The sequence below is a fragment of the Dipodomys spectabilis genome, unplaced genomic scaffold (assembly GCF_019054845.1).
Source record: "Dipodomys spectabilis isolate Male_0828 unplaced genomic scaffold, ASM1905484v1 ptg000669l, whole genome shotgun sequence".
Classification (NCBI taxonomy): Eukaryota; Metazoa; Chordata; class Mammalia; order Rodentia; family Heteromyidae; genus Dipodomys; species Dipodomys spectabilis.
The window spans coordinates 382549-396748 of record NW_024871346.1 but is presented as its reverse complement, the minus strand read 5'-3'; the positions used below and the strand labels follow the sequence as shown (position 1 = coordinate 396748).

The 14200-nt window shown below is 45.5% G+C and overlaps 1 protein-coding gene across 3 annotated transcripts in view; it reads left to right on the top strand.

Annotated features, from left to right (window-relative positions):
- Positions 1–14200, top strand: part of Tinag (tubulointerstitial nephritis antigen) — a 39436-nt gene that overhangs the window by 12895 nt on the left and 12341 nt on the right. For all 3 annotated transcript variants that reach the window (XM_042671961.1, XM_042671963.1, XM_042671962.1), the window contains exons 5-9: positions 794–917; positions 2808–2958; positions 4827–5007; positions 5564–5609; positions 8303–8423. In XM_042671961.1, the coding sequence (XP_042527895.1) occupies positions 794–917; positions 2808–2958; positions 4827–5007; positions 5564–5609; positions 8303–8423 (623 nt within the window). The remainder of the gene's footprint in view (positions 1–793; positions 918–2807; positions 2959–4826; positions 5008–5563; positions 5610–8302; positions 8424–14200) is intronic.

The window sequence follows — 14200 nt, the reverse complement described above, 5'->3', positions numbered from 1 at the left end:
CCTGACAGATGTATCCCAACATTGCTACCAGGGTGCACAAATGCCACGTAGGCCTGTCGGATGTGGAGGCCACTTCCTGTCGGATGCAGGGCCACTTCCTGTCAGCTGCAGGGCCGTTTCCTGTCAGATGTGGGCCACTTCCTGTCGGCTGCAGGGCCGCTTCCTGTCAGATGTGGGCCACTTCAGAGTCATTCAGTCCACGGCAGATTAAGGGTCATCACTGTATCTTTGTTGCTTCCACAAAGATAAGGTTTTATTTGCTGTGTGATTAAATTGGCCTTGTAAAGTCACCATTGGAAGCTGACGTTCTGTCTAGTTTTCTGGAAACTTCAGCAGCTTCCCATGTTCAGCGTCTGAAGGCACTCTGGCATACCGAGTCAGCAAAATAGGGAGGTGCTGAGCAATACTGCTGTTCCTCCGCCCCAGGTGTGCTCCTCAGGAGCTGACAGAAACATATCACTGCATCGTGGATTTCACCTCTGAAGGAAGGGGCGGAGAGCCAGATCACACGGTCTCTAGGGGTGGTCACGATGAGAGGGACCCTGGTGTGAGGTAACACAAGTGCTCTCCAGATTGTTCCAATGAGTTTGTTTTACACCACGATTCCCCACAGCGAGATGTCATTTCTAGCGTGGAGTGAAACAGAAATCCTACAAAACTATACTGTATTCAAAATCTTGGATGTAGGAAACGGTTAGAGAAGGAACTGTGGTAGGAAGGTCTGACATCTTCTTGTGGTGGTTGTTAGAATACACTTGAGAAACCCTAACCTGTCTGCCTCTCTCTCCTCCAGGCCTCCTTACCCGCCCACACTGACCTCCCAGAGATTTTCATTTCTTCTTATAAGTGGCCCGGATGGACTCACGGCCCTTTGGATCAGAAAAACTGTGCTGCATCGTGGGCATTTTCCACCGCAAGTAATACGATCATTTTAATGACATTTGTTTAATTTTCCCCTTTGACTCAGGAGTCTGAGAGGGCAACTTAAAAGTTTTACAAATTAGAATGTATATATATTACCATCTGTTCAATTAAAATAAAATTTTATTGTGGCCTAGGAAAACAACTGGAAGGTTATATATTTCCACCTAAGAATTGGTCATCCATATCTCATGTTAAATGCAGAATGAATCAAAAGAGCCATGGCTAGGAGTGTGCTGGCCAAAGGCGAGCGATGGCCAGGGGTTAGAGGAGCATTAGGGCTTCACCTCACCAGAGGGTAACGTACAATCTTAGCATGCGTACGGACCCCACACAAGCCGTATGTCTTCCTTCATCGCTGTGGAACTATTTTGAAGGGAAGCAAAACTTGAGAAATAAGTAAGAGTGGATGAAATGTTTTCAGTCTCGTTGGTCAAGAAGACATGGGTTCTGACTGTGGACTGACATGTGCAGCCATCTACTCGGGGCAGCGGCACACGTCTGTGTTTCCAGCCAGCTTCTTAGGAGGTGGAGGTTAGGAAGTATGACATTCCAAGAGAGGGTGGACAAAGAGTTAGCAAGACCCCATCTCAATTTATTAGTAGGCTGTGGTGGTGTAAATCTATGATCCCACCGACATAAGAAGCCAGAGGTAGGATACTTATGGTCTGAGGACAGGCCCAGGTGAAACCATGAGGCTAACCACCAAAAAAGAGCCTGCCTGGCAAGTTTGAGCCCTAAACCAAACCCAGCTACAGACACTAAATTAATACATGAATAGGAAGCAATTGTGATGTAACTCATGAATGTTGGTCCAAAAGTGTGAGTGATGCTTCTTTTATAGCTACTTTATCTAGGTTCACAAGTCCAATAATTTCAGACTTATCCCAAGATTTTATCCCCTGAATTGTTACAGTCACAGAAAACCACAAACGTAAAAAACATAAAACCATGGATTCTTTTTAAGTGAGTTATTTTGGAAAAAACAAATCACAGTACAGAGACAGACAATTTTGATGTTAAAAGACCCACTTCCACTGACAAGAATATAATTGATAAAGAAAGACTATATTCTTATTGTCTTCATGTAAAAGAGAACAAGATATTCTCTCAGTCTGAATCTAAGCATTGAAAAGGAGACAGTTTAGGCATTCGGCAAGCAAACATCTCTAACTATCATGATGGCATTGTATTAACTGGCACAATGGCATGCTCTTGCCAGCCTGTCATGAGACCATGGTCGCTGTGATGGTGCGTGCAGATTTCTAGATGATTCCTTTCTGAGAAAAGCATCTTTTATCTGTTTCTTGTTAATTGTTGTAACTTCTAATGTTCCAGGGCTGAGGGCCAAGTAAGTGCTCAAAAGAGTTGAGAGAAAGAACGAACTTACAACCGTCTTAATGTTAGGGAGCTGTTAAGTGGATGAATAGAAGGTTCAAAGAGGTTAATGTTTATGTGTCTATACATTTCGATAGTCAATAATAATATCCCCATATTAATTATATAAAGCAGAATGTCAGTAATTGCATATTGTAGTAGATAGCATATACATGGATTTGTAGCTATTTGCAGCTGTGTTATTGGGTGTAACCAAATAATAGTATCAATTAATAATAATTGCAGTGGTCAGTGCTGCTTATAACTAATAACATACTACAACTTTATACTTAAAACTAATAACATACTCACAAAGATAAGATTGCGGCAGTGATTTTCCATTGTATTATGAGCATGAAAGTACACTAGGCAGCCTTCAGATATGACATCAGCTAGAAGTTCAGCAGTCTGAATTAGCTGAAATTCGGGCCCCTGTGTAGTTCCACATGACATCAGAAGGACCCTGTGGTGTACCGCTTGCCTATTAACCAGTATTCTGTTTGAAACAGGCGTGGCAGCTGACCGAATTGCAATTCACTCCAAAGGTCAGTACACCGCTAACCTGTCCCCCCAGAACCTGATCTCCTGCTGTGCCAAGAGCCGCCTCGGGTGCCACGGTGGGAGCATCGACAGAGCTTGGTGGTTCCTGAGAAAACGTGGGTAAATAGCTGCTCGGCTCTGCTCCTCCCACGTCCCGGGCTGCTGCAGGGCACTGACCGAGGCAGGGATGGTCCGAGAGTTCACAAAAAGTACCTCAAGCATATCCTGTCTCTGTGAGTATGGCGTGGCGTCGGAGCACGTGCTTGGAACTGACAAGGCCCCCGGATTATTGAATAATGGTGGCATGCCTGCTCTTGTTTCAACTCTGATCCCCGGAGAGGGAGGAAGAGAATCAAAGCGGCTGTGTCTCCTCATTCACCATTTTCTTCCCCAGCTCGATGAATAGGGAAATCAGGTTAGCAATAGGAAGAATAAAATAGGTTCTTCCCAGTTGCCTCCGGTCCCGTTGGGCACTCCCTCCCATGTGGTGACGGCTGATGGCCGTCCTTAGTGTGACACCAGCACCACCCCCTCCTGTCTGTCTCAGGACGTGTCTGTTCCTGCGTTTTGGGTCTTCAGCCAGGGGAATGGAAGCGGATTCACTGCTGCCACCGCTCTGGGTCTTCCTTACACCAGTCAGAGGCTGTGAAGGGCCAGGGCACCTCAGACACTGATGCGGGCATTCATCATTCTCTCATATATTTTGCCTAGTGAAGTTTCTCTGAGCACACAGACCCGTCTGATACCTTCTGGGTGTAGTACTGTGCGCGTGGCTTCTGTTCTGTATTATGTCAACAAAAAAAAGCCTTAGAGGGACTCGAGTGATCAATTATCATTGACACACCACGGATCTCATTGTGCTGTGTCCTTGCCCCCACCCCCCATAACAAGACATACAAGAGGCAATGGCTTAGGTAACAGATGCCACGTTCTGGAGCTGGGGCGCTGGAGTCTCTTCTTGAAAGGCCTCCCATCCCATCCCTAAGGGCCCCAATGCTGTGACCTCCTTCCAATCCCCGTGACTCCCATCTTGAGTTACCATCACAGATGCTTCAGCAGAGTGAACTCCTAGCACTCAACATCCATAGAGATACAGCACCATCAGCTGAAGATGTTGAAATGCTTGACCGTTTTGATGCCTTTGTTTCCATCTTGTCCCCTTCTGTGTTCCCACACCCAGATAGAGGCTGCTTTTCCCAGAACCCTCTTTAGTGGGACCCCATTAGGCCACATTAGCCTCGTGTGTCTGAGATCGCCACTTGAGTGGTTGGGCTCTCTTGTGGTCTTTCCCTCTACTCAACATGCTTCACTAGATTTGGAGTCTAATAATTGGCACTTTGCTGTGTCCAGTGTTGCATCCAGAAATCAAAATGATTTTTAGTCGCCAATATAATGTATTTGATAAATGTCTACCTTATTAAATGTTCTATTATATAATATGTATTATAATATTTATACTCTTTTCCCAAGGTATTATGAACCACAGACATATAATCTTTGATGTGCTTTGATGAAAGTATCAACAGGTTAATGAGCACGTCAATAGAAAAACCATCTCCTAATTCTAAGTGTTGCGCAGTGGATGGGAACCTCTCCTCTGTGAACAGGCGGTCATGGACTGCCGTCCTCTCCCATATCGTCATTGCTGTTAGGAGCACAGGTGGAAGGAGTCCTTTATTATTAACATTGCCACAGACTGTCGGCCGGCCCGTGTCACCCTGGAAACTCTCCACTGACTAGAGGCCTGGTGAGCACGACAGAGGCGTAGGATGCGGAGATTCGTAATAAGAGATCTGAGGACAGGGAGCCTTGAAGGCGCCAGGCCTCCGAGGCCCCTGGGCTGCCCCCGAGGCCAGGCCTGCAGCTGGCAGGCGTGCTGGCGGAGTCCTCCCCGTTTCGGGGTGCGCAGGTGGCGGAGCCGCCCCTACCCCGGGCGGCGTGGCGGCGGCCCCAACACCCCGTTTGCCTCTCCCGCTCGTTCCCCGCAGGCTGGTGTCGCACGCGTGCTACCCGCTCCTGAGGGACCCGCGGCCCGACGCTCACGCGTGCGCCATGGAGAGCCGGGCGGCCGCGCGGGGCCGGCGGCAGGCCACGAGGCCGTGTCCTAACAGCCTGGAGAAGTCCAACCGCATCTTCCAGTGCTCGCCCGCCTACCGCGTCTCCTCCAACGTGAGTGCGCCCGTCCACCGCGCACGCGTGTGGGCACACGCGCATGCAGGGCACACACCAGTGCGTCCGCACTCCACACGGAAAGTGACGTGCACGGGCACCAGTTGGCTCCGGGGGACGTGGGGGTGGCGTGGAGGGGTCACAGGAGGCCGGCCATGGTGGATCACAGGCCGCCTGAGTCACCATCTCACCAAGGATCATGGAGCACCACGCGAGGGCAGGGCCCCGCGCTGCCTGCAGTGTGCTCCGTGCATGTGTGCTCCCCGTGCTCCATGCGCTCCACCCCGCGCTCCATGCGCTCTGTGCGCTCTGTGTGCTCCGTGTGCTCCCTGCGCTCCCTGCGCTCCGTGTGCTCCGTGTACTCCCCACGCTCCCCGCACTCTGTGTGCTCCCCGTGCTCCATGCACTCCACCCCGCGCTCCATGCGCTCCGTGCGCTCCGTGTGCTCCCCGCGCTCCATGCACTCCATGCGCTCCGTGCGCTCCATGTGCTCCCCGCGCTCCATGCGCTCGCGGGTGGCCGTCGGGACAATGCTCATTCCCGTTTCTCATTCCAGGAAACCGAGATAATGAGGGAAATCATGCAAAATGGACCCGTGCAAGGTAAGCGCGCATGCTGCGTGGTTTTACTCCAGCCGTCCTGTTAATAAGTGTGATGTCAAGCTAGTGTACACGGAGATTACTGAAAGAAAAACAACCCGAGGGCTGGACAGCTCCGAAGGGTGGGCCATCAGCTCACCTGCTGATAACCTCCCTCAATGCCCTTTTATTTTCACATGAAGGGCTCACTTATAAATTGATCTTAGAGATCAGTGACCCATTTTAAGTCTTAGTGACCCATCAGAGGAAAGTGGAAGTCTTAGAGTGATCCTGGACCAAAAAAGTGTCCCATGTGAAGTCAGGTGTCCACCACAAAGCTCATTTTGTTCATCTGATCATAGTTAGGACTCATAACTAAGACCAGACATTTAATTCTTTTCATTGTTAGTGAATCAGGCAATGGATGGGGGGAAATAAGGGTTAATAGAAACAAATTCAATTCTTTTCTCTGTGAAAAGCAAATTAAATAAGTAGTATGATGATTTCTGTGACTTACCACAGGCTGTCAAAGTAGACCAATCTTCTCTTACCCTCTGGGATAATGTTTCCTTTTGTTTGTTGAATTATTGGATTTTGTTTTGTGCCAATGTCATGAAGTCTGATAAATTCACAAAATATTTTCTCTGTACCTTGAGTGCATGTGAAACCAGACTGAACAAGGTGTAAGATGGGAATTCAGGTCTTGAATTCTGAAGGGAACTAAATAGATTATCAATGAAGTCAAATTTAGAATAAGTCACGATGAATTTAAAACATGATACACACTAGAGAAAACTATTGACCAGTTTTTTTTATCTTTTTTTTACTTTCTTCTGAATGTTGATCTAATTTGTATCAGTTCAGTATATAGCAGAAATCATGTATTTTCTAATTATACCAAAATAACTTATTCCTCGAGAAATAAAAGCAAAGAGTTAAACTTCCCTGAATTTAAATTTAATTGCTAGAACTTTGCACCAAGCTAAAGCCTCTGTGTTCTTACATCTGCATGATTTGTTGGATGTTGTAAGTATGGGGGGGAAGGAAAGGTTCATGTCTAATTTCCATCTGTGCTTTAGTGAGGGGTATTTATGAGACAGATTTGAAGGAGGGAAGACATTTGACCCAGAGCTAAACTCAAGATGCCAATTTTGACATTCATTATTAAATAACTTTTGACAAGTTACTCAGCCTTTTCTGCATTTTGTGTCTTTCTCTAGCCAATCAAAATCAATTTGAATCCTAATCACTAGAAACTGGGAGTTTTTTAACGTGTACAAATTTTACCTATTGCTTCAAAATGAAATGGAAAAGTCCTTCAAGGCAATGAGTTAAAGAAAAAAAAATGTGAATGGTTCAGCGCTCACTTTTCACTTTTCAAGGATGTGTTGAGAAGCTGTGTCCATGCCGGCCTGGATGGGGCCACAGCCCAGAGAGAGCAAAGGCCATCCGCACACACGGCCCTTGCACAGGTTACACTTCTGTATAATGAATTTGCCGTGGCTTTCCAAGAGTAAACTTGCACTGTGGTAGTGTGTGCACGGAGGTAGTGTGCATAGTCATGTGCTGGTTTTTCATGACACAGCAGAGGTGACTCAGAGGAGTTAAAGGTTCCACAGCAGAGAAGAACCACCCGGAAGGCCTCCTTGTTTTTATGAGTGGATAGAACACTGTTTGTTGCTCATTGTAGAGGCTGCATGATTATCCACTTGTTGTTGTTGGACACTTCTTCCTACCTCAGCACAAAAGAAGGCCAAAGGAATAGAATGCCACACAAATAACACTGTGTACGTTCTCCTGAAATCTGTAGGATTAAAAAGAAGTATAGGTGACGGGAAGAGAACAAAGCAGAAATCTTCGTAGAGTGCAGTTATGTAAAAACTGTAAAGTCCTATCAAAATGTGTTTTAGAGCAGATAAAGATTTAGCTTCTTTGGGGCTATTGAAGAGCTTCAGCCAAGACATGGACCATTAAAAATGAAGTAAAAAGTGGGGCATTCAAAAGCTATATTTACCTTTGGAGCCTAAGCTTTTCATTTTAGGATCTTTCAGCCGTGAGTGATGTTAGCTTCTGTTTTGTTTTAAATGCACGCGCTCTAAGGTAGATAAATAGTTTGCAGTTATAAGATGTCCGTGTCAAATTCCAGCTTAAGAACTCTTCAGTTCTCACTTTGTGGAGCCAAGGGGAAAGTCTCTGCCTCGAATGGCATCAGTACAATACAGAACTCACCCTCGCGAGAGAATGCGAGGCGTTTCCGGGGTGCTGGTCCCGGCTGTTGAAGGGCACAGGGCCCACTCAGCTCTCCAGAGGTGGAAGGTGGAATCCTGTCCCAGCGGTCTTCTGCCAAGGGTTTGTTTTGTATTCAAACTCCTAAGTACCGCTTTGCGTTTTTCACCCTGATGAGGGACCGTGGCTTTCCATGTGGTCGGCCGAGGCCCTCTTGGGGTTTTCAGGCCTGGTAAAGACACTGAAGGTTAGCAATGAGCCATCTCTGACCCCACGCTGCCCGAGGCTCAGGGCCCTTCTGGTCTGACTGGAACGGCACAGAAGGAGCATAATGTTCACTTAATCCTATACATAGGTAAAGGGGATAAGAAAACATTAGCCAGCCCTCTTTCAGATTCATGTCCTCGTCATTGTATGCAGTGAGAATTCCCGAAGACTTTTAAAGCTGAGGTTTTCAACATTGTCCTGTGTCCTGTTGGGTTTCATTTCAGCCATAATGCAGGTCCACGAGGATTTCTTCCACTACAAAACAGGCATCTACAGACACGTGGCCAGCTCACGCGAAGAGTCCAAGTACAGGAAGCTGCGGTCACATGCAGTGAAGCTCACCGGGTAAGGGGGGTTCTTGGAATATTATTTGGCTGTTTTAAAACATTTTTCTAAATTAAAACTAAAAACGAGAACATTAATGCATGTAGATACCAGAAGACTCCTTTGTATGTGTGAATCTGCTACAATTTAAAAGTTATCTAAGCTTTGCAATGATGTTAAAGACCATTGTATTCTAACCCAGTATCCTGGGAGAGACGCCAAATCTGGCCTCTCACTGACTTGTGAATGTATCCTAAGAGACTGTCTGGGGCAAAGGAAATATATCACTGGAACAAAGATCACCAGTGGCGTAATGAAGGAAAATGCTCAATCCCAAAGTATTGTGATTTGCAGAGGCCATCTTGACTGGAATTATGAATTGTAAGGATTTAGCAGATGTAAGGGAAGGTCACCTGAAATTCAATAGATGGCTACTTAATATTCTGAGTATTGCAAAACTTACATTCATCCAACTTACAAGTCACATGCAGTACGATGAAAAGGCAAGAAACAAGCTCAAATGTGCTAGTTGTGTTCCGAGAGGAAATAATATCACAGAGCTCCTCCTCTGAAAGCCAAGGCAGGTGAGAAAGCACCTTCGTGGGCCTTCTCTGATTGCTCCCCTCTGCAGCAGCTCCACACAGAGCCTTGCTTCAGCTCTGGCCGGGCCTGCTGGGGTAAACCACTTGGTCCTTTGAACATGTCTCACTGGACACTTGGATTGAGCACACACAGAACGCCGTCCTGGTGGCCGCCCCGTTCATTCCTCCTTACCCATCTCGGAAGCACACATTGTTTCAGATGCCTTCAGTCACAGCAGATACTTTACTTTAAATGCTCTGTTATTTCAGTTACTAATTCAGCATGTTTAGGAATCCTCCAAGACTTGATTCAGGAAAAATGAAAATGTATGTAACTTCAAATTAAGGTTATATAAATGCACTGAGAAACTTCAGATAAAGCTACAGATAAAACAGACAGGAAAAAAAAAATCCGTCAAACATAGATTTGATTTCGCCATGAAAAAATAAACCTTTCTCAGATTTTAGAACACACACATACCTATCTATACATATGTAAATATATACATATATATATATATATGAGATATTAGAGACAGAATATAATTATGTGTGTGAGAGAAGGAAAGGAAGAGAAAAGAAAGTGTATCATTAGAAAATGGAAGTGCAGAACTACTTAAGATTTTATGAAAAGGACAATATTGCTAGTCTTTTTGTTAGCAATAATACAAAAATGTTTCTCCACGTCCTTGAGTCTCTAGATATTTTCTTTTTGTCTATTTTCGTAGATTTACCCTGCAGCATACTGATCACAGCACTGTGGCTTAGAGGCCTATGGTAGGCTCTGCTTTTGCAGTTATATTGAGCATGGCGCGTGTCTTAATTTGGGGGGAAAAGGATGCATTGGCTTTTCTTTTACGGAATTCATCTGTAAGCTAGTCAAAATGCCCCGGTTCACACCTGCCCCGTCTCACCCAGCCTGGGTTTTCTGTGCCTTGTCTGACTCATCACTGGAGCTTGGCAGCAGCTCATTTCTAGATCAATTCGTGTTGTGTCTGCAGCAGCGCAAGGACATAGTTAGAAAAAAATGCAGCTGCGTTGATTTCCCCTTAATTTACAAAGACAAACGTCAAGCCGGAAGTCCTGTTCCAAACCCCTTCTCTCTATTCTTCCACTCTCCAAGTGATTACCTCAAAACGTGTCCGTTTTCCTCGAATCCCCAGTACCTCCACTTTCTGTTCTTAGAGGATAACTCTGTGTTCTGTTTCACTGCAAAGACGGAAGTAAACAGAACACCTTGCCTGGCCTTACCAACTCACCTTTCCACGTGCAGACTGGGCGCTCTTTCTTCCAGGGTTTACCCACGTGAACCATCCCCGCCGTAGCCTAGATTCTTCTTCTCCCCAAGACCCCAGCCACTCTGAACTGTTCAGCAGGCTGCCCCGGTTATCTTCTCAGGGATCACTTGTGTGCTGGGAAAGGCTGAGCAGCTTTTGAGAGCAGAGCCCTGGTCTCTCCGCTCTGCAGCTCATTTGTGTTCTCTCCTCCGTGGCAACTCCTTGCAAGCTCTGCCCAGACCCGTTTCCTTCAAACTGCACCCCTTCTTCTTTCTATTCCCACTTTCCCTGTCACACAGTGACTTGTTCAAAGATTCCATGGCCTCTACCTCAGTAAATCCAGATTCCAGATCTTTCTCCCTATCAGACAAAAAAAAATGGCGGTGGTCTTTGCGGGCTGCGGCCCCCTGCCTGTTCGCGTGGGCACACCTTCCTCTCCCTTCTACTACCACTCTTCCTCTGGGGAACTCTTTCTTTTTTTCAGCATTAGAAAAAGACAATGCCAACCAAATGATATTTCCAGCCCAGACCTGTCCTGAGTTCCGCACACACACAGTCCGCCATCTCATTGACACCTCTGACCTGAGTTCCGCACACACACAGTCCGCCATCTCGTTGGCACCACTGACCTGTGTCCTGAGTTCCGCACACACACAGTCCGCCATCTCGTTGGCACCTCTGTCAGATGCAGGCCTAATATTCCCAGACTGAGCTCCTGGTTCTCTCACAGTTGCTGAACAGCCTCAATTTTTTCCCTATCTAGTAGATTACAACTTTCATATTTCTGGCGGGAAAACTGGGAATCGTTCTCTGCTCTTTCCCCACAGCTGCCGTCCACCATGCCACACGCAGCTGGCCCTGCCGGCCATTCTCACCCTGACCTGCCCACGTCCCCGTCTGGATCCCCATGCTCATGACTGGAGGCTGCTTTCCACAGTCTGTGTGTCTTTACCGCTGCCCTCGGACACTGTTTTCAGGATGAAATAACCAGGGTTTCCCTCGAGGTCTTTGTCAGAGCTCATCCCACCTTCTATGATTTCCCGGTTCACCTGAAGCAGAAATCAAGGTTCTTAGAACAGTGGCCGGGACTTCCCACAGGACCGACCTGCTGGCTGCAATTCTTGCTCCCCGGCTCCCCACTCTCCTTACATTAGGAATGCACCCCCGCCCCAGCCTACAGTGTAAAAGGCCTCCCACCAGATGCCAGCCCGTTCCTCCATCGAATCTCTTCTTGGTTAGTTATCACCTGCTCAGTTCTGTTTTAAATCTGTGACTTACCCTCTGCTCAGCTGGTCTCCATCCCTGTCACCTACTCTGTTTTCCTCGACTCTCATGGAATGATCATTTTCTCACATACTGTGTGATTTCATTAGCTGTTGAGGTTGATGGTATGATATCTGTATCTGGTGCTGGAGTGAAGCTCTAGAACATGTGTATGATGTCTTGCCTGGCAGTGGATTGAAGCTGTAGAACACCCCTGTATTTTCTCTATCTGGCACTGGAGTGAAGCTCTAGAACATGTGTGTGATGTCTTACCTGGCACTGGATTGAAGCTCTAGAATGAAGCTCTAGAACACCCCTGTATTTTCTCTATCTGGCGCTGGAGTGAGGCTCTAGAATGAAGCTCTAGAACACCTGTGTTGCTCACAGATATTGTGGAGTCACCTGGTGTACACTTAATGCTTTTTCTAGGAAAAAGCAAAGGACTTATCTTTAACCTCTACTGGGGCTAATCTTCCTTCGTGATTACTAATCTTTAGCTGACAGCCTCCATCCACCATCCTCATACCTCTGCCTTCTGAGTAACTGGAATTACAGGCATGCACATTACTAGCTCAGAATCATTTTTTTTGTGGGTTTTCTCCAGTGATGTCTTTTAGCTAGGAAAAAAATTATCCTCACAAGCTATGAGGTGGTGGATCTATATATGCGTATATATACATATATATAATCATTATTATTCTGAGAACTCTAAGAACTCCAAGGTTGGTGAGGGGCATCTCTTGATTTACTGAAAGTGGTCTCTGCCACCTGCTAGCCACACATGTCACCTTTTCTTCACTTAGTGCCTATTTACCTTCACGCTGAATTTGGACAAGATATAAATGTGTTTGCATGCAGCCACACTTGCTTGTGGATTCCCCACAAGAAACACATCAGTCACAGGAAGGTGTTCCTTCTCTTACGTGCCTAGAGAAACAAACTTACCTCACAGGGTGAAAACGAACAATGAACAAGGCCAGTTTTGTGTGTAGGCAAATTACGTTGGTGGGATGTGTGTATTTCCCACAACAGTGTTTGTCTGGAGTCTGGGCATTGTTGGGTGTCCTGAGGTGGAAGATTTTAATTCATTTTTTCCATTAGTGGTCCCCTCTTAGGTTATTAGGACGTTCAGGAATGAACGCATCAGTGAAATAGGGAGTAATCAAATAGCTCTCGCAAGTTCAAGCTCCTTATCAAGAGCTTAGTGTTTCTGGATTGTACCTCACACATTTATCTCCTTAAGCTGTTTGGTGCCTTTGCTGGAAAAGATAAAGTTATCAGACTTTCCTCCCTTGAACGGATGAATGTGAGTTTATATGCAGTGATCAGCCCAAGGAACAGAAGGAGGACTAATGCACAGTGTCATTTTCAAGAAATAGGGAGTGATGCTTTGAAGAACACATTATTTCATATACTGGTGCTAGAAGAACATGTCGCTGCTTAAACTGAGCAACTCCGTTCACTGTAGGAGGGATGCCGATTGTAGAGGTGTTACAGTGGGGTTTGAGGTTCTCCATGAACATTCCACAATCCATACTCCTCCATCTAGCCTTGTCCAGAAACCAAAGGCTCTGAGCTTTCTTAATAAAAATATCTATCATCATTATTATTGAGTGATGTACAGAGGGGTTACACTGTCATAGGTCAGGTAATGAGTACATTTCTTTTTGGACGATGTCACCCCTTCCTTTGCAGTTCTAAGCTTTCTTTAATTGCTACGCCAAAGTTGACCAGGCAGTACATGAATGTCTCCTTTATTTTGCCTGTGATTCTCATGACTCACTCAGAATTCAGCTGAATAAATTCAGCGATTAAAATTTTAGCAAATTAATAGAAATCACTGGGCAAAAGTTAACTTTTCTTCATCATCATTTCTATTTATGGAACAGAATTATACCACCAGTAGATACCACCAATGGATTATAAAATCACCTTAAGCATAAATGCCATGCTAAATAAATAGGTGTGAAGGTATGCAGATGTGCATTTATTAAGCAAGTATTTTTGTCTACCTGTGTGTCAGCTACTATTTTAGGTGATGTAGATATATTCATAAGTAAAATGGACAACGATCCTGACCCTCATAAAAATTATATTCTACTTATAAATTTTTGCATGAGTCAGAGTTTTGAAACTATACTCTGTGTATGTGTGTGTGTGTGTGTGTGTGTGTGTGTGCGCGCGCATGCGTGCGTTTGGGTTGTCAAAAATGCCAAGATTTTTATTTATAAATATTCAGTGGTTTTCCAGGGACGAGGAGACAAACTATTGTGAATAAAGCCTGGAAGGAAAACAAACAATATAATTAAAGAAGAAGTTTTCTAAGTGGGCTGTGAATAACTGCTGTTTCTTTTTTAAAATTTAATTGAATCCCCTCCACCAAATACACCAAAATTCCAGCACAGAATGGTAGAAACTAGCCAGGCCGAAGAAATCTAGTTTGAGGGAAGTATCAGAGGAAAAAAAAAAAAAACCTCAGAAATTTCTGTAAACTTTGATGCAAATTTTATACGAATTAAAATGGGACATCAGTAAAATGATCTAAGTTTTCATTTTCTGTGTTCAGCAGATATTAAAAGCTAGTCCTGGAAAGTGCTGGTTCTGTGTTGAGTGCTAGGCAGGGTGAGCAGGATCTAAAACCTCTTTCCCGACTGTGCACACAGCTACATGTGAACGC